The following is a 20,855-nucleotide window of genomic DNA, read 5'->3' as shown; positions in this document are numbered from 1 at the left end:
GAGATCGGCGATCTGCCAATACGAGATCGTGGATTTTTGTTACGTTTTCCTCCGTGGTAGCCATTTTCGGGGCCCCTGGACGAGGCTCATCGCTAAACTCGCTAAACTAATTTTTGACGGTCGCCATCGAAGGAGAAGAGTCACCGTACACAGCATCCCAGCTTTCTTTGATTTCGCTGCGCGATTTCCAAAAATAAGTATCGAAACACCGACCGATATTGCTATTTTTCCATTTTTATAAAATCAGCAGACAAGCCCGCTTCCACACGTGGCAAAAAAAAAAAACTATGAGTTTGATTCGGCTAAAATTTTAGCAGTAGCCGTCTAAAAGAATGATGAAGAAGATGAAGAAGACCACCCTCGCATATACTGTATGGAGCAGATGACAGCCGTATGCTCTCTCTCTCTCTGTCTTTTGGTACCTCTGTAGAGGTAACAGAGCTCTGTTAGCAAAAGGCTCGATTTAATTTCTATACTTTAATTTATTTTTGCACTGCGTTTATCTCCTTTCTACCTACTGACTTTATGAAGTGTAATGGAACACGGGCAGTAGCATACTTTAGAAGTTACATGTTGTACTTATATTCTGAGAAATTATATGTAAGTCATCTTTCACCAGGTCTATTCACATCTTCAAGTCGATTTCCGCTTCTCTTAGAAGTAGCCGAATAGCTTCCAGTAACTATTTGTTATCTTGGTTCTAAAGTTCCATGAGTACATGTCACTCAAATTTTCCAGTCGAATCATCATCAATGGATTCCTCAGTATCAATCTTCTCTGAAATCGCCTTCAAAAGTCTTCCTGATTCCCGTTTTGACGATGGCCTGATCATTGCGGATGCCTTGTTTTATTTATTATTAATAATTATTTTAATGTACTATAATAATACAACTATTAAGGAAACAAAAGAAATTGTGTGAAACTAATGATAATTCGTAACTGCCTATGGCAGTTGTATTGTATTAATGATTTCATTCAACGGTCAAATTAGATCAATAAATCAAATTAGATCTATGTTCGGAAGGTATGATAACTATTTTACATGTATTTCATGGATGTATTTCTTAATGCTGAAATTCAGGTCTCTTCTTTCTCTTTTTCAGTTCAGGGATTCTATTTCTTCAATGAAAATTTGATTAATTGCTTATATTTCTGCATGATCACTTTCATAGGCCACCGGCAGAGAGCCTACGGATGAATTGTAGTACGCATCGATGTATTGGAAGCCAAATCGACTTTTGGGACCCATATAAGGTGCCACATCGTACCCATTTCGGAAACGGCAGAAGCTTTGACTAAATGTAGCAGACATGCGTTGCATCCCTGCACAAATGTGGCCAAAGGTCAGCCGGTCGTGCATTTGGTGCTGCAGTATGGCCATCCTGGCCAGAAAACGAAACTGGTCCCCGCTCAACGGGCGTGCTGTGAAAAGTTGGCGAGACTCACTTACCTGCAGTGAGGAATCGGATAATCAACGGATAACTAATTTCACTTTTGGTATGGCACTTACCCCGGTGACCTCGTCGCAGAGCAGTTCCCTTAGAGGAATATTAAGCACTGACGAAATCGCTTCTGGCAATGAGCAGGCACTTTTATCTTGCCGGGCTACGCACAGAGCCACAAATGTGTCGCTCAATCCAGTCAGTTTAATTTGGTGCTTATAGAACAGCTGATCGGTAATACGATGACTATAGTGCACCACTTTTCTCGGATATTTAGCCTCCAGCAGCTTTTTCAACTCGGGAAAAAAGGCGCCCAGTGCCTGGATATCGAACACATATGTCTGATTGGCCGTGGCCACCACTAGCACCGCTACGGGTCTGTGGCGTCCATATAAACTAGGCTCCGCAATCACTGATATGCTCAACTGATCTCGCATATCGTTAAGTGCTTTGTGATAAGCCGCGTCTGCCTGCTGTATGTATACGATTCGATTAAGCTTCCTTTCCAGCGAGCTCAACTCGTGGCTCATTAGAGGAAAAATTGTTTTCCCACGCGACGGGCTGATCTCCTCAGCCGTCTTAAAGGACGCTACACTATCATCATCGCTATCCGCCATTTTTTTCTAGGAATAATAAGGAAAGTTGTATGGAGTGTTTGAAGTCAAAAACGTGCATTTCTATTGCTGAAGTGTAAGAAAAATTATTTTTCCATGCTTACCAAAGATTGATATTATAGGTGAAAAAATAAGTTACTAGGCGTTTGTTTATGACATCTATTAGTATTGGTTACGAGTTAGTCCTTTATAGTTGTATGATAATGTTTTTATAGCAAAAGATTAAACACTTTGTGTACAAAGAAGTACATATGGCGCGATGGCCAAAAGATACCGCACACAGAACTAACCGCAGTGTCAAACGCATTAGGAAATTCAGTCACCGTTTAATCGATATATCGAGTCGGTATTTTGCATGGACCACCAACAGATGGAGCCGCCTTGGTAGGTGTAGAATTCATGTAAAAATCAGCTAAATAGCCTTACTTTGAAATCAAATTATACATAAATTTGTTGAAAACTAATAAATAGAAAAGTTAACTTTTGGGCGTCGTATCTTAAGCGCAGTATTTAGATCTGGAAACAGTTTTGCTAGCAAAACGTGCCATATATTTTGCTAGCGCAAGAGTGTGACCAGGTGCGCATGCCCTACGGTTACAATATTATGTACATGTATATGTATATGTACACCTAAAATACAAGCTTGAACATGCAACAAATTATAAAAAAAACACACTAAAAAATAGGCTACAAATAAAACAGCACATACATACATAGATATATAGATATTATAATTGTGTCCTTATTTCATCTCATTCGCTATCACTCGAATCCCAAGTTTTGTCTTAACGATATTCATTAGACTGAATACCCGTTCAATCACAGCATTTGACCACGGAAGACTTAAAATTACAATGGCAAATAAAGCGATTTCTTCAAAAGGTTTGTTTTTGCCAGCATCTTTATAAGTCAGTATGTACTTCTGACCAAAACTTTATAGTGTCATCTGTACTTTCCCAAGGGACTAAGTACAAGGGACAAGTAAAATTAAAAAAAGGCTAGCTTTAAGGCTATAAGAATTTGCATAATTTTTAAGCATATCCGCTTTCAAAAAAGCTAGATCTAGCCTTAAATAGGCTAAAACTTTGCGAAGAGGCCAGCCCATAAATATAACGACAACGGTGAACGAAAGACGAAAAAACCACGACGGGAACGCTAGAGTGTGTTCACAAAAAACTTAACGACGTAAAAGAAAAAAGACATATTTATCCCAAATTTACCAAACATTAAGTAAAAATTAGCTATTAAAACTCAAATAAATAAAGAAAGCCACATGATTTTGATTTTTCAACAGGCTTTAACATAATATCCAAATCTGACAATGAACTTGAAAAGCATGCAATGAATTTAGCGAGAAAATGCTACTGAACCAAGTCCAGGAAAAGTGTCAAGTAAAGTGCAAACAAAAAACTTTGAAAAAATTGATCATTTTGAAATTCTTTAATACATTCATAAAATTACAAAAATATCTAAATTGCTGAAAGGATATTTTTAACCATTCCTGTTACATCAGCAGAGCGTTCATTTAGCAATCTAAAGTTAGTTAGGAATTACTTATGATCTTCAATGGGATAGAGGAGACTTAACAGTCTCAATTTTTTGTCGAACGAGTTTTGTGTAACGGATTCTTTAATTATGGAACAAATCTATTTTTCCCTGGGTGCAAACTTTTCTCGACACGCCGCTGGATGTATGCACGGCATACCTGTACAGTGACCTGAGAAATACAGTGAACATGAAAAACCGCAGGTTTACATTGATGGAGCTCATCCAGCTAAAGCTTTGCTGCTGAGAAAGGAAATATGCGGATTGAAGCAGTCAGAAAGGGAATGGAATTCTAAACTCAATGGCGTCCTTATTTCTTTGGGCTTTGTTGCCTGTGATAACGCGCCTTGACTCTACCAGCAGATAGGCAACTTTTCGTTAAATCTGGTGTATGCCAGTCTTGAACGGACCCGCTCAGTATCAGTCGGCTATTCAAAACTTTGCCTTTAAAATCTAAGGAAAACAAAGTTGAAAGAAAAAAAACGAGGGGGAACGTTGTGAGTTGCTGCGGACACCGCAACTCTACAGTTATAACCGATACTAAGTCAGTATGGCTCTCCTCCGGCAGACGCCGCTAATATTAAACGACACGACAAGGAGTGCGTGCGAGAGAGACAGAAAATCAGTCTGAGCGTGACGTCGGACGCTGCGTAGCCACTGCAAATTGATTTGTTCCTATTGGCTATAAAAATTATCTGATCTGATCCAGATTCAGCAATCTGATATATATGATCATTATCTATGATTCTGCGTTTTTAGTTTTCTCAAATGTGCAATATTGTGGATGCAACAGATTTTCGTTCTTTGTGGGGGCGGAAGGGGGTGGGGCGAAATTCTGAGATATACGTTTTATAGTGAGATCTAACAGAAGTGCGGATACCAAATTTGGTTACTCTAGCCTTTATAGTCGCTGAGATTTGTGGATGCCCCAGATTTTCGTCCTTTGCGGGGGCGGAAGAGGGTGTGGCGAAATTTGGACACGAAACGGTCAAGGTCCGATATCACAGGAGTGTGGATACCAAATGTGGTTGCTCTGGCTCTTATAGGTTCTGAGATCCTTGAACTCATATTTTGCAATTGGCAAAACCGACCACGAAACCTGTGTGTTAGAGAGAGACAGCGAGAAAGAATGAAATTGTTTTCTTGATTCTGGCTATAATAATTATACGATCTGGTTGAGATTTTACATTCTAAAACATATAGGGTATAAAAAAACAAACGGTATTCCAAGGAAAATAAATGTGGTAAAATGTGAAAGCTCCAAAACTATCAGATAAAGTCGGTTTGGTAATCATTATTTTTATACCCGATACTCAAAATGAGTATTGGGGTATATTAGATTTGTGGTAAAAGTGGATGTGTGTAACGTCCAGAAGGAATCGTTTCCGACCCCATAAAGTATATATATTCTTGATCAGCATCAATAGCCGAGTCGATTGAGCCATGTCTGTCTGTCCGTCTGTCCGACCCCTTCAGCGCCTAGTGCTCAAAGACTATAAGAGCGAGAGCAACGATGTTTTGGATCCAGACTTCTGTGATATGTCACTGCTACAAGAATATTTCAAAACTTTGCCCCGCCCACTTCCGCCCCCACAAAGGGCGAAAATCTGTGGCATCCACAATTTCGACGATACGAGAAAACTAAAAACGCAGAATCGTAGAGAATGACCATAGCTTTTAGACTGCAGAATATGAATTGGATCGTATTACTATTATAGCCAGCATCAAGAGAACAATTTCATTTTGTCTCGCCCTGTCTCTCTTTAACACACACGTAGCATAGCCGGCTTTGCTTAGAGTAAAACATTAGCGCCTAGATCTCAGAGACTATAAAAGCTAGAGCAACCAAATTTGGTATCCACACTCCTAATATATCGGACCGAGTTTGTTTCAAAATTTCGCCACACCCCCTTCCGCCCCCGCAAAGGACGAAAATCTGGGGATATTCACAAATCTCAGAGACTATTAAGGCTAGAGTAACCAAATTTGGTATCCGCACTCCTGTTAGATGTTTAGTACAAAAGATGGGGCTCATCCAATTTTAAATTTTCATATTGATAGCAATAAACATGTGGTCGCGAACGTACGAGAACTAGAAGTCGACTTAGGCTTAATCTGGTAAAATCTAAAAATCTTCCAAACGGAACAGAAAATTCTAAAGCAATTAATTTATTTGAAAAGGGCATTAATGAAGGTTTCTATCCAGAAAATTTATCTTCTGCTAATAGACTTTCAGATCAGCGTTAATGCAATTATATGCCAATTGGTCAATCAAAAAAAAAAAATAGTATCGGGACAAAATGATATGAAAATGTATTTTTATTGTCCCTTAAGTTTTTGGCCTTAGTTTTCATTTTCATGGAAATGCCCAGATACGTATATATTCTATTAAAATATATATATTAAGTGACATATAATGAAACGCTGAGCTATGAAGTTGGTCTTTGCAGATTGTCGGGTACAGATACTGCTTTCTGATGCGAATGCCAAAAAAGAATGAAACTGTACGTCGCACCTTGGAGACCCAAATAGACAATTCTTCTGCCATAATCAAACTGGAGTGTGATCTGGAGGGATAAGTCCAGACCTCCGTCCCGGGGACCCTCTGTTCAAGCCCTTAACTCACCATTTCGTAAAAAATAATATACCGACGCTTATCAAGAGGAATTAGTTAATATTTGACGTCCTCCACTGTGGTGAGGACCATGCACTTTTTCATCTCGCTCTCTCGGAATTTCAGTACCAGTTGCCCTATCAGGAATCCCAGCTGCTTTACTAGAAGGACGAAAGTGGTGCCACTCTGCATTAAATCTTCCCCTAAACTCAACGACCATAGAAAAACCTGTTTTCAATTTTAGCAGGCAAAACAGGAGTCTTCGGCCTTCGGAGATCTCCCTTACGTACGAAGGGGGTCAAAAGAAAAACGAAAATTTTGGAAAAGTGGCGATTTATTTCTCAACATAGTCTTCGTTTAGGTCGATGCATTTGACCCAGCTATGTTCCAACTCCTTTAACCCATAAGTTTTCTCGAGGTCTGCAAAGTAGGCCTCCGTTCCGGCGATGACCTCCTCAGTCGAATCAACTTTCTGTCCGGCGAGTGACTTGTCAGGAAATTAAAAAAGTCATACGGGGCCAAATCTGGATACAACGGTGGATGGGGCAGCAGTTAGTAATGCAATTCGACCGATTCGGCCATGGCGATAGCGGAGGTGTGAGATGGTGCGTTGTCATGGTGGAAGAGTTATTTTTTCTTCGCCAAATGGGGCCGATTTGTCGGTATATTATTTGGTACAGTAGAACGCTCTGATCGTTTTGCCCAGCTTTCTCATGTCCAAAATTTCATGCAGGATATGACCCACGCGTTCTTTTGAGATGCCTTGAGATCGGCGATCTGCCAATACGAGATCGTGGATTTTTGTTACGTTTTCCTCCGTGGTAGCCATTTTCGGGGCCCCTGGACGAGGCTCATCGCTAAACTCGCTAAACTAATTTTTGACGGTCGCCATCGAAGGAGAAGAGTCACCGTACACAGCATCCCAGCTTTCTTTGATTTCGCTGCGCGATTTCCAAAAATAAGTATCGAAACACCGACCGATATTGCTATTTTTCCATTTTTATAAAATCAGCAGACAAGCCCGCTTCCACACGTGGTAAAAAAAAAAAACTATGAGTTTGATTCGGCTAAAATTTTAGCAGTAGCCGTCTAAAAGAATGATGAAGAACGGTGAGGCTATGTACCTATCAGACCACCCTCGCATATACTGTATGGAGCAGATGACAGCCGTATGCTCTCTCTCTCTCTCTGTCTTTTGGTACCTCTGTAGAGGTAACAGAGCTCTGTTAGCAAAAGGCTCGATTTAATTTCTATACTTTAATTTATTTTTGCACTGCGTTTATCTCCTTTCTACCTACTGACTTTATGAAGTGTAATGGAACACGGGCAGTAGCATACTTTAGAAGTTACATGTTGTACTTATATTCTGAGAAATTATATGTAAGTCATCTTTCACCAGGTCTATTCACATCTTCAAGTCGATTTCCGCTTCTCTTAGAAGTAGCCGAATAGCTTCCAGTAACTATTTGTTATCTTGGTTCTAAAGTTCCATGAGTACATGTCACTCAAATTTTCCAGTCGAATCATCATCAATGGATTCCTCAGTATCAATCTTCTCTGAAATCGCCTTCAAAAGTCTTCCTGATTCCCGTTTTGACGATGGCCTGATCATTGCGGATGCCTTGTTTTATTTATTATTAATAATTATTTTAATGTACTATAATAATACAACTATTAAGGAAACAAAAGAAATTGTGTGAAACTAATGATAATTCGTAACTGCCTATGGCAGTTGTATTGTATTAATGATTTCATTCAACGGTCAAATTAGATCAATAAATCAAATTAGATCTATGTTCGGAAGGTATGATAACTATTTTACATGTATTTCATGGATGTATTTCTTAATGCTGAAATTCAGGTCTCTTCTTTCTCTTTTTCAGTTCAGGGATTCTATTTCTTCAATGAAAATTTGATTAATTGCTTATATTTCTGCATGATCACTTTCATAGGCCACCGGCAGAGAGCCTACGGCTGAATTGTAGTACGCATCGATGTATTGGAAGCCAAATCGACTTTTGGGACCCATATAAGGTGCCACATCGTACCCATTTCGGAAACGGCAGAAGCTTTGACTAAATGTAGCAGACATGCGTTGCATCCCTGCACAAATGTGGCCAAAGGTCAGCCGGTCGTGCATTTGGTGCTGCAGTATGGCCATCCTGGCCAGAAAACGAAACTGGTCCCCGCTCAACGGGCGTGCTGTGAAAAGTTGGCGAGACTCACTTACCTGCAGTGAGGAATCGGATAATTAACGGATAACTAATTTCACTTTTGGTATGGCACTTACCCCGGTTACACTATTATGTACATGTATATGTATATGTACACCTAAAATACAAGCTTGAACATGCAACAAATTATAAAAAAAACACACTAAAAAATAGGCTACAAATAAAACAGCACATACATACATAGATATATAGATATTATAATTGTGTCCTTATTTCATCTCATTCGCTATCACTCGAATCCCAAGTTTTGTCTTAACGATATTCATTAGACTGAATACCCGTTCAATCACAGCATTTGACCACGGAAGACTTAAAATTACAATGGCAAATAAAGCGATTTCTTCAAAAGGTTTGTTTTTGCCAGCATCTTTATAAGTCAGTATGTACTTCTGACCAAAACTTTATAGTGTCATCTGTACTTTCCCAAGGGACTAAGTACAAGGGACAAGTAAAATTAAAAAAAGGCTAGCTTTAAGGCTATAAGAATTTGCATAATTTTTAAGCATATCCGCTTTCAAAAAAGCTAGATCTAGCCTTAAATAGGCTAAAACTTTGCGAAGAGGCCAGCCCATAAATATAACGACAACGGTGAACGAAAGACGAAAAAACCACGACGGGAACGCTAGAGTGTGTTCACAAAAAACTTAACGACGTAAAAGAAAAAAGACATATTTATCCCAAATTTACCAAACATTAAGTAAAAATTAGCTATTAAAACTCAAATAAATAAAGAAAGCCACATGATTTTGATTTTTCAACAGGCTTTAACATAATATCCAAATCTGACAATGAACTTGAAAAGCATGCAATGAATTTAGCGAGAAAATGCTACTGAACCAAGTCCAGGAAAAGTGTCAAGTAAAGTGCAAACAAAAAACTTTGAAAAAATTGATCATTTTGAAATTCTTTAATACATTCATAAAATTACAAAAATATCTAAATTGCTGAAAGGATATTTTTAACCATTCCTGTTACATCAGCAGAGCGTTCATTTAGCAATCTAAAGTTAGTTAGGAATTACTTATGATCTTCAATGGGATAGAGGAGACTTAACAGTCTCAATTTTTTGTCGAACGAGTTTTGTGTAACGGATTCTTTAATTATGGAACAAATCTATTTTTCCCTGGGTGCAAACTTTTCTCGACACGCCGCTGGATGTATGCACGGCATACCTGTACAGTGACCTGAGAAATACAGTGAACATGAAAAACCGCAGGTTTACATTGATGGAGCTCATCCAGCTAAAGCTTTGCTGCTGAGAAAGGAAATATGCGGATTGAAGCAGTCAGAAAGGGAATGGAATTCTAAACTCAATGGCGTCCTTATTTCTTTGGGCTTTGTTGCCTGTGATAACGCGCCTTGACTCTACCAGCAGATAGGCAACTTTTCGTTAAACCTGGTGTATGCCAGTCTTGAACGGACCCGCTCAGTATCAGTCGGCTATTCAAAACTTTGCCTTTAAAATCTAAGGAAAACAAAGTTGAAAGAAAAAAAACGAGGGGGAACGTTGTGAGTTGCTGCGGACACCGCAACTCTACAGTTATAACCGATACTAAGTCAGTATGGCTCTCCTCCGGCAGACGCCGCTAATATTAAACGACACGACAAGGAGTGCGTGCGAGAGAGACAGAAAATCAGTCTGAGCGTGACGTCGGGTGCTGCGTAGCCAGTGCAAATTGATTTGTTCCTTTTGGCTATAAAAATTATCTGATCTGATCCAGATTCAGCAATCTGATATATATGATCATTATCTATGATTCTGCGTTTTTAGTTTTCTCAAATGTGCAATATTGTGGATGCAACAGATTTTCGTCCTTTGTGGGGGCGGAAGGGGGTGGGGCGAAATTCTGAGATATACGTTTTATAGTGAGATCTAACAGAAGTGCGGATACCAAATTTGGTTACTCTAGCCTTAATAGTCGCTGAGATTTGTGGATGCCCCAGATTTTCGTCCTTTGCGGGGGCGGAAGAGGGTGTGGCGAAATTTGGACACGAAACGGTCAAGGTCCGATATCACAGGAGTGTGGATACCAAATGTGGTTGCTCTGGCTCTTATAGGTTCTGAAATCCTTGAACTCATATTTTGCAATTGGCAAAACCGACCACGAAACCTGTGTGTTAGAGAGAGACAGCGAGAAAGAATGAAATTGTTTTCTTGATTCTGGCTATAATAATTATACGATCTGGTTGAGATTTTACATTCTAAAACATATAGGGTATAAAAAAACAAACGGTATTCCAAGGAAAATAAATGTGGTAAAATGTGAAAGCTCCAAAACTATCAGATAAAGTCGGTTTGGTAATCATTATTTTTATACCCGATACTCAAAATGAGTATTGGGGTATATTAGATTTGTGGTAAAAGTGGATGTGTGTAACGTCCAGAAGGAATCGTTTCCGACCCCATAAAGTATATATATTCTTGATCAGCATCAATAGCCGAGTCGATTGAGCCATGTCTGTCTGTCCGTCTGTCCGTCTGTCCGTCCCCTTCAGCGCCTAGTGCTCAAAGACTATAAGAGCGAGAGCAACGATGTTTTGGATCCAGACTTCTGTGATATGTCACTGCTACAAGAATATTTCAAAACTTTGCCCCGCCCACTTCCGCCCCCACAAAGGGCGAAAATCTGTGGCATCCACAATTTCGACGATACGAGAAAACTAAAAACGCAGAATCGTAGAGAATGACCATAGCTTTTAGACTGCAGAATATGAATTGGATCGTATTACTATTATAGCCAGCATCAAGAGAACAATTTCATTTTGTCTCGCCCTGTCTCTCTTTAACACACACGTAGCATAGCCGGCTTTGCTTAGAGTAAAACATTAGCGCCTAGATCTCAGAGACTATAAAAGCTAGAGCAACCAAATTTGGTATCCACACTCCTAATATATCGGACCGAGTTTGTTTCAAAATTTCGCCACACCCCCTTCCGCCCCGCAAAGGACGAAAATCTGGGGATATTCACAAATCTCAGAGACTATTAAGGCTAGAGTAACCAAATTTGGTATCCGCACTCCTGTTAGATGTTTAGTACAAAAGATGGGGCTCATCCAATTTTAAATTTTCATATTGATAGCAATAAACATGTGGTCGCGAACGTACGAGAACTAGAAGTCGACTTAGGCTTAATCTGGTCAAATCTAAAAATCTTCCAAACGGAACAGAAAATTCTAAAGCAATTAATTTATTTGAAAAGGGCATTAATGAAGGTTTCTATCCAGAAAATTGATCTTCTGCTAATAGACTTTCAGATCAGCGTTAATGCAATTATATGCCAATTGGTTAAACTAGTTCAGTTTCAATCAATAAAAAAAAAATAGTATCGGGACAAAATGATATGAAAATGTATTTTTACTGTCCCTTAAGTTTTTGGCCTTAGTTTTCATTTTCACGGAAATGCCCAGATACGTATATATTCTATTAAAATATATATATTAAGTGACATATAATGAAACGCTGAGCTATGAAGTTGGTCTTTGCAGATTGTCGGGTACAGATACTGCTTTCTGATGCGAATGCCAAAAAAGAATGAAACTGTACGTCGCACCTTGGAGACCCAAATAGACAATTCTTCTGCCATAATCAAACTGGAGTGTGATCTGGAGGGATAAGTCCAGACCTCCGTCCCGGGGACCCTCTGTTCAAGCCCTTAACTCACCATTTCGTAAAAAATAATATACCGACGCTTATCAAGAGGAATTAGTTAATATTTGACGTCCTCCACTGTGGTGAGGACCATGCACTTTTTCATCTCGCTCTCTCGGAATTTCAGTACCAGTTGCCCTATCAGGAATCCCAGCTGCTTTACTAGAAGGACGAAAGTGGTGCCACTCTGCATTAAATCTTCCCCTAAACTCAACGACCATAGAAAAACCTGTTTTCAATTTTAGCAGGCAAAACAGGAGTCTTCGGCCTTCGAAGATCTCCCTTACGTACGAAGGGGGTCAAAAGAAAAACGAAAATTTTGGAAAAGTGGCGATTTATTTCTCAACATAGTCTTCGTTTAGGTCGATACATTTGACCCAGCTATGTTCCAACTCCTTTAACCCATAAGTTTTCTCGAGGTCTGCAAAGTAGGCCTCCGTTCCGGCGATGACCTCCTCAGTCGAATCAAATTTCTGTCCGGCGAGTGACTTGTCAGGAAATAAAAAAAGTCATACGGGGCCAAATCTGGATACAACGGTGGATGGGGCAGCAGTTAGTAATGCAATTCGACCGATTCGGCCATGGCGATAGCGGAGGTGTGAGATGGTGCGTTGTCATGGTGGAAGAGTTATTTTTTCTTCGCCAAATGGGGCCGATTTGTCGGTATATTATTTGGTACAGTAGAACGCTCTGATCGTTTTGCCCAGCTTTCTCATGTCCAAAATTTCATGCAGGATATGACCCACGCGTTCTTTTGAGATGCCTTGAGATCGGCGATCTGCCAATACGAGATCGTGGATTTTTGTTACGTTTTCCTCCGTGGTAGCCATTTTCGGGGCCCCTGGACGAGGCTCATCGCTAAACTCGCTAAACTAATTTTTGACGGTCGCCATCGAAGGAGAAGAGTCACCGTACACAGCATCCCAGCTTTCTTTGATTTCGCTGCGCGATTTCCAAAAATAAGTATCGAAACACCGACCGATATTGCTATTTTTCCATTTTTATAAAATCAGCAGACAAGCCCGCTTCCACACGTGGTAAAAAAAAAAAACTATGAGTTTGATTCGGCTAAAATTTTAGCAGTAGCCGTCTAAAAGAATGATGAAGAAGACCACCCTCGCATATACTGTATGGAGCAGATGACAGCCGTATGCTGTCAATTAATTTCTATACTTTAATTTATTTTTGCACTGCGTTTATCTCCTTTCTACCTACTGACTTTATGAAGTGTAATGGAACACGGGCAGTAGCATACTTTAGAAGTTACATGTTGTACTTATATTCTGAGAAATTATATGTAAGTCATCTTTCACCAGGTCTATTCACATCTTCAAGTCGATTTCCGCTTCTCTTAGAAGTAGCCGAATAGCTTCCAGTAACTATTTGTTATCTTGGTTCTAAAGTTCCATGAGTACATGTCACTCAAATTTTCCAGTCGAATCATCATCAATGGATTCCTCAGTATCAATCTTCTCTGAAATCGCCTTCAAAAGTCTTCCTGATTCCCGTTTTGACGATGGCCTGATCATTGCGGATGCCTTGTTTTATTTATTATTAATAATTATTTTAATGTACTATAATAATACAACTATTAAGGAAACAAAAGAAATTGTGTGAAACTAATGATAATTCGTAACTGCCTATGGCAGTTGTATTGTATTAATGATTTCATTCAACGGTCAAATTAGATCAATAAATCAAATTAGATCTATGTTCGGAAGGTATGATAACTATTTTACATGTATTTCATGGATGTATTTCTTAATGCTGAAATTCAGGTCTCTTCTTTCTCTTTTTCAGTTCAGGGATTCTATTTCTTCAATGAAAATTTGATTAATTGCTTATATTTCTGCATGATCACTTTCATAGGCCACCGGCAGAGAGCCTACGGCTGAATTGTAATACGCATCGATGTATTGGAAGCCAAATCGACTTTTGGGACCCATATAAGGTGCCACATCGTACCCATTTCGGAAACGGCAGAAGCTTTGACTAAATGTAGCAGACATGCGTTGCATCCCTGCACAAATGTGGCCAAAGGTCAGCCGGTCGTGCATTTGGTGCTGCAGTATGGCCATCCTGGCCAGAAAACGAAACTGGTCCCCGCTCAACGGGCGTGCTGTGAAAAGTTGGCGAGACTCACTTACCTGCAGTGAGGAATCGGATAATCAACGGATAACTAATTTCACTTTTGGTATGGCACTTACCCCGGTGACCTCGTCGCAGAGCAGTTCCCTTAGGGGAATATTAAGCACTGACGAAATCGCTTCTGGCAATGAGCAGGCACTTTTATCTTGCCGGGCTACGCACAGAGCCACAAATGTGTCGCTCAATCCAGTCAGTTTAATTTGGTGCTTATAGAACAGCTGATCGGTAATACGATGACTATAGTGCACCACTTTTCTCGGATATTTAGCCTCCAGCAGCTTTTTCAACTCGGGAAAAAAGGCGCCCAGTGCCTGGATATCGAACACATATGTCTGATTGGCCGTGGCCACCACTAGCACCGCTACGGGTCTGTGGCGTCCATATAAACTAGGCTCCGCAATCACTGATATGCTCAACTGATCTCGCATATCGTTAAGTGCTTTGTGATAAGCCGCGTCTGCCTGCATGCTGTATGTATACGATTCGATTAAGCTTCCTTTCCAGCGAGCTCAACTCGTGGCTCATTAGAGGAAAAATTGTTTTCCCACGCGACGGGCTGATCTCCTCAGCCGTCTTAAAGGACGCTACACTATCATCATCGCTATCCGCCATTTTTTTCTAGGAATAATAAGGAAAGTTGTATGGAGTGTTTGAAGTCAAAAACGTGCATTTCTATTGCTGAAGTGTAAGAAAAATTATTTTTCCATGCTTACCAAAGATTGATATTATAGGTGAAAAAATAAGTTACTAGGCGTTTGTCTATGACATCTATTAGTATTGGTTACGAGTTAGTCCTTTATAGTTGTATGATAATGTTTTTATAGCAAAAGATTAAACACTTTGTGTACAAAGAAGTACATATGGCGCGATGGCCAAAAGATACCGCACACAGAACTAACCGCAGTGTCAAACGCATTAGGAAATTCAGTCACCGTTTAATCGATATATCGAGTCGGTATTTTGCATGGACCACCAACAGATGGAGCCGCCTTGGTAGGTGTAGAATTCATGTAAAAATCAGCTAAATAGCCTTACTTTGAAATCAAATTATACATAAATTTGTTGAAAACTAATAAATAGAAAAGTTAACTTTTGGGCGTCGTATCTTAAGCGCAGTATTTAGATCTGGAAACAGTTTTGCTAGCAAAACGTGCCATATATTTTGCTAGCGCAAGAGTGTGACCAGGTGTGCATGCCCTACGGTTACACTATTATGTACATGTATATGTATATGTACACCTAAAATACAAGCTTGAACATGCAACAAATTATAAAAAAAACACACTAAAAAATAGGCTACAAATAAAACAGCACATACATACATAGATATATAGATATTATAATTGTGTCCTTATTTCATCTCATTCGCTATCACTCGAATCCCAAGTTTTGTCTTAACGATATTCATTAGAATGAATACCCGTTCAATCACAGCATTTGACCACGGAAGACTTAAAATTACAATGGCAAATAAAGCGATTTCTTCAAAAGGTTTGTTTTTGCCAGCATCTTTATAAGTCAGTATGTACTTCTGACCAAAACTTTATAGTGTCATCTGTACTTTCCCAAGGGACTAAGTACAAGGGACAAGTAAAATTAAAAAAAGGCTAGATTTAAGGATATAAGAATTTGCATAATTTTTAAGCATATCCGCTTTCAAAAAAGCTAGATCTAGCCTTAAATAGGCTAAAACTTTGCGAAGAGGCCAGCCCATAAATATACCGACAACGGTGAACGAAAGACGAAACGAGGTGGAACGTTGTGAGTTGCTGCGGACACCGCAACTCTACAGTTATACCCGATACTAAGTCAGTATGGCTCTCCTGCGGCAGACGCCGCTAATATTGAACCACACGACAAAGAGTGCGTGCGAGAGAGACAGAAAATCAGTCTGAGCGTGACGTCGGGCGCTGCGTAGCCACTGAAAATTGATTTCTTGCTTTTGGCTACAAAAATGATCCGATCTGATCCAGATTCAGCAATCTGATAGATATGGTCATTATCTATGATTCTGCGTTTTTAGTTTTCTCGAATGTGCAATATTGTGGATGCAACAGATTTTCGTCTTTTGTGGGGGCGGAAGGGGGTGGGGCGAAATTCTGAGATATACGTTTTATAGTGAGATCTAACAGAAGTGCGGATACCAAATTTGGTTACTCTAGCCTTTATAGTCGCTGAGATTTGTGGATGCCCCAGATTTTCGTCCTTTGCGGGGGCGGAAGAGGGTGTGGCGAAATTTGGACACGAAACGGTCAAGGTCCGATATCACAGGAGTGTGGATACCAAATTTGGTTGCTCTGGCTCTTATAGGTTCTGAGATCCTTGAACTCATATTTTGCAATTGGCAAAACCGACCACGAAACCTGTGTGTTAGAGAGAGACAGAGCGAGAAAGAATGAAATTGTTTTCTTGATTCTGGCTATAATAATTATACGATCTGGTTGAGATTTTACATTCTAAAACATATAGGGTATAAAAAAACAAACGGTATTCCAAGGAAAATAAATGTGGTAAAATGTGAAAGCTCCAAAACTATCAGATAAAGTCGGTTTGCTAATCATTATTTTTATACCCGATACTCAAAATGAGTATTGGGGTATATTAGATTTGTGGTAAAAGTGGATGTGTGTAACGTCCAGAAGGAATCGTTTCCGACCCCATAAAGTATATATATTCTTGATCAGCATCAATAGCCGAGTCGATTGAGCCATGTCTGTCTGTCCGTCTGTCCGTCTGTCCGTCCCCTTCAGCGCCTAGTGCTCAAAGACTATCAGAGCGAGAGCAACGATGTTTTGGATCCAGACTTCTGTGATATGTCACTGCTACAAGAATATTTCAAAACTTCGCCCCGCCCACTTCCGCCCCAACAAAGGACGAAAATCTTTGGCATCCACAATATTGCACATTCGAGAAAACTAAAAACGCAGAGTCATAGATAATGACCATATCTATCAGATTGCTGAATCTGGATCAGATCAGATAATTTTTATAGCCAATAGGAACAAATCAACTTGCAGTGGCTACGCAGCGCCCGACGTCACGCTCAGACTGATTTTCTGTCTCTCTCGCACGCACTCTTTGTCATGTCTTTTAATATTAGCGGCGTCTGCCGGAGGAGAGCCATACTGACTTAGTATCGGGTATAAATGTAGAGTTGCGGTGTCCGCAGCAACTCACTGTTCCACCTCGTTTTTTTTGATGCTGTGGTTTTTACTTACTTTTGGTTTTACTGAACTTTGCAATTCTGAAAAGCTGATAAATGCAACTATAAATCAGACCAAAACACTTTAAAGTTTCAGCCTACCGTCTGAAAATTATTAAGCGTTAAAAATTGATTATTTCCAAGGGTTTTTTTTTCCAAATTTAGATTTTTGAAGCTCGGGAAAGTTGCAAAAGTGATTTTTCTGGGTAGCGTAACATCCACGTAACAAATGATTCGTTTTAGTTTTCATAGATTACTTCTCGGTATATGAATATGGAGTTAAAATTTTAATAGCATTTATGCATTATGCATTAATGCATTCGATAGCATTTTGATAGCTCTATGTTTAGTACAAAAGATGGGGCTCATCCAATTTTAAATTTTCATATTGATAGCAATAAACATGTGGTCGCGAACGTACGAGAACTAGAAGTCGACTTAGGCTTAATCTGGTAAAATCTAAAAATCTTCCAAACGGAACAGAAAATTCTAAAGCAATTAATTTATTTGAAAAGGGCATTAATGAAGGTTTCTATCCAGAAAATTGATCTTCTGCTAATAGACTTTCAGATCAGCGTTAATGCAATTATATGCCAATTGGTTAAACTAGTTCAGTTTCAATCAATAAAAAAAAAATAGTATCGGGACAAAATGATATGAAAATGTATTTTTATTGTCCCTTAAGTTTTTGGCCTTAGTTTTCATTTTCACGGAAATGCCCAGATACGTATATATTCTATTAAAATATATATATTAAGTGACATATAATGAAACGCTAAGCTATGAAGTTGGTCTTTGCAGATTGTCGGGTACAGATACTGCTTTCTGATGCGAATGCCAAAAAAGAATGAAACTGTACGTCGCACCTTGGAGACCCAAATAGACAATTCTTCTGCCATAATCAAACTGGAGTGTGATCTGGAGGGATAAGTCCAGACCTCCGTCCCGGGGACCCTCTGTTCAAGCCCTTAACTCACCATTTCGTAAAAAATAATATACCGACGCTTATCAAGAGGAATTAGTTAATATTTGACGTCCTCCACTGTGGTGAGGACCATGCACTTTTTCATCTCGCTCTCTCGGAATTTCAGTACCAGTTGCCCTATCAGGAATCCCAGCTGCTTTACTAGAAGGACGAAAGTGGTGCCACTCTGCATTAAATCTTCCCCTAAACTCAACGACCATAGAAAAACCTGTTTTCAATTTTAGCAGGCAAAACAGGAGTCTTCGGCCTTCGGAGATCTCCCTTACGTACGAAGGGGGTCAAAAGAAAAACGAAAATTTTGGAAAAGTGGCGATTTATTTCTCAACATAGTCTTCGTTTAGGTCGATACATTTGACCCAGCTATGTTCCAACTCCTTTAACCCATAAGTTTTCTCGAGGTCTGCAAAGTAGGCCTCCGTTCCGGCGATGACCTCCTCAGTCGAATCAAATTTCTGTCCGGCGAGTGACTTGTCAGGAAATAAAAAAAGTCATACGGGGCCAAATCTGGATACAACGGTGGATGGGGCAGCAGTTAGTAATGCAATTCGACCGATTCGGCCATGGCGATAGCGGAGGTGTGAGATGGTGCGTTGTCATGGTGGAAGAGTTATTTTTTCTTCGCCAAATGGGGCCGATTTGTCGGTATATTATTTGGTACAGTAGAACGCTCTGATCGTTTTGCCCAGCTTTCTCATGTCCAAAATTTCATGCAGGATATGACCCACGCGTTCTTTTGAGATGCCTTGAGATCGGCGATCTGCCAATACGAGATCGTGGATTTTTGTTACGTTTTCCTCCGTGGTAGCCATTTTCGGGGCCCCTGGACGAGGCTCATCGCTAAACTCGCTAAACTAATTTTTGACGGTCGCCATCGAAGGAGAAGAGTCACCGTACACAGCATCCCAGCTTTCTTTGATTTCGCTGCGCGATTTCCAAAAATAAGTATCGAAACACCGACCGATATTGCTATTTTTCCATTTTTATAAAATCAGCAGACAAGCCCGCTTCCACACGTGGTAAAAAAAAAAAACTATGAGTTTGATTCGGCTAAAATTTTAGCAGTAGCCGTCTAAAAGAATGATGAAGAAGATGAAGAAGACCACCCTCGCATATACTGTATGGAGCAGATGACAGCCGTATGCTGTCAATTAATTTCTATACTTTAATTTATTTTTGCACTGCGTTTATCTCCTTTCTACCTACTGACTTTATGAAGTGTAATGGAACACGGGCAGTAGCATACTTTAGAAGTTACATGTTGTACTTATATTCTGAGAAATTATATGTAAGTCATCTTTCACCAGGTCTATTCACATCTTCAAGTCGATTTCCGCTTCTCTTAGAAGTAGCCGAATAGCTTCCAGTAACTATTTGTTATCTTGGTTCTAAAGTTCCATGAGTACATGTCACTCAAATTTTCCAGTCGAATCATCATCAATTTATTTATTTATTAAATTAACAAATTATCTGTTAATAATGGTACTTAGTTACTAAAGGCAGAAAAAGATAAGTTAAAAGTTAGCTAAATTTAAATGATTATAAATATTGCATGCAATTAGTTTAAGAGACAGTTCAGGGGATAGGGTTAGACAGAGGGAGTTATAATTATGGCATAAAACCCTAAAAGGTTCATGATCAGCATAATTAGACCTACATATGGGTAGACGGATAGGCCTAAAAGTACGGGTAGGTCTGGATGGAACGGCCAAGTCAATCTGACCCAAGAGAGTTTGGGAGTCAACAGTCCCAAGAAGGAGCTTGTGCACGAACATTACGCCATTGCATATTCTGCGATGGTGCAAGGACGGCAGGTCAATAAGATTTAGCCTAGACCGGTAGGGTGGCAAGATTCTACCCGAGTCCCAGTTAAAGTTCCGAAGGGCAAAAATTAAAAATTGCTTTTGCACGGATTCAATAACAGCCTGCTGCTCTTTATACTGCGGGCTCCACACACAAGAACAATACTCCAATATAGGACGTACTAACGAGATGTACAGTTGTTTCGTAACGTACGGGTCGTCAAACTCCTTGGACCAACGCTTGATGAACGCTAAAACACCCTTAGCTTTATTTACAGTTGCAGCTATATGGGTGTTGAAACACATCTTATGATCAAAAAGGACTCCGAGGTCATTTTAACTCGAAATTCGCTCAAGGACATGATTTCCTAGAACATATGAGACAAAATGAGGAGCGCGACGGTAAAATGTCATAAGTTTGCATTTGGAAAGGTTCAGAAAAAGAAGATTAGTTGAACACCACAATAGTAGTTCACTTAGATCAAGTTGAAGGCGTGTGTGCAAATACCAATCAGAGTAAGAAAGACAGATTTTGACATCATCAGCATACATTAGTGTAGTAGAGTATGTTATAACTTGAGGAAGGTCGTTCACAAATAAAATAAACAGAAGCGGGCCCAGAT

The 20,855-nt window shown here is 39.7% G+C and overlaps 2 protein-coding genes across 2 annotated transcripts; both read right to left on the bottom strand.

Moving 5' to 3' along the window:
• Nucleotides 1-805: 805 nt before the first annotated feature.
• LOC117186490 (protein Exd1 homolog) lies at nucleotides 806-2,335 on the bottom strand. The gene is made up of 3 exons (XM_033387369.1): nucleotides 2,161-2,335; nucleotides 1,511-2,065; nucleotides 806-1,450 (listed from the first exon to the last, which is right to left on the bottom strand). Exons 2-3 carry the CDS (start codon nucleotides 2,057-2,059, stop codon nucleotides 1,145-1,147), a joined length of 855 nt encoding a protein of 284 aa, XP_033243260.1. The 5' UTR covers nucleotides 2,060-2,065; nucleotides 2,161-2,335; the 3' UTR covers nucleotides 806-1,144.
• An 11,265-nt stretch (nucleotides 2,336-13,600) lies between these two features.
• Nucleotides 13,601-15,137, bottom strand: LOC117186485 (protein Exd1 homolog). Its single transcript, XM_033387364.1, has 3 exons — nucleotides 14,960-15,137; nucleotides 14,306-14,864; nucleotides 13,601-14,245 (listed from the first exon to the last, which is right to left on the bottom strand). The coding sequence occupies exons 2-3, from the start codon at nucleotides 14,711-14,713 to the stop codon at nucleotides 13,940-13,942; spliced, it is 714 nt and encodes a 237-aa protein (XP_033243255.1). The 5' UTR covers nucleotides 14,714-14,864; nucleotides 14,960-15,137; the 3' UTR covers nucleotides 13,601-13,939.
• Between the last annotated feature and the right edge of the window lie 5,718 nt (nucleotides 15,138-20,855).

This window comes from Drosophila miranda, chromosome XR, assembly GCF_003369915.1.
Source record: "Drosophila miranda strain MSH22 chromosome XR, D.miranda_PacBio2.1, whole genome shotgun sequence".
NCBI classification, from domain to species: domain Eukaryota; kingdom Metazoa; phylum Arthropoda; class Insecta; order Diptera; family Drosophilidae; genus Drosophila; species Drosophila miranda.
This window is presented reverse-complemented; position numbering and strand designations above follow the sequence as displayed.

What these genes read in the sequence shown, in the direction of transcription:
- LOC117186490 (XM_033387369.1), bottom strand. Translation starts at nt 2,059, where the DNA reads ATGGCGGATAGCGATGATGATAGTGTAGCGTCCTTTAAGACGGCTGAG. An exon ending in TCTGCGACGAGGTCACCGGG is followed by an intron (nt 1,451 to 1,510) that starts GTAAGTGCCATA and finishes TCCTCACTGCAG; the next exon opens with GTAAGTGAGTCTCGCCAACT.
- LOC117186485 (XM_033387364.1), bottom strand. Translation starts at nt 14,713, where the DNA reads ATGCAGGCAGACGCGGCTTATCACAAAGCACTTAACGATATGCGAGAT. An exon ending in TCTGCGACGAGGTCACCGGG is followed by an intron (nt 14,246 to 14,305) that starts GTAAGTGCCATA and finishes TCCTCACTGCAG; the next exon opens with GTAAGTGAGTCTCGCCAACT.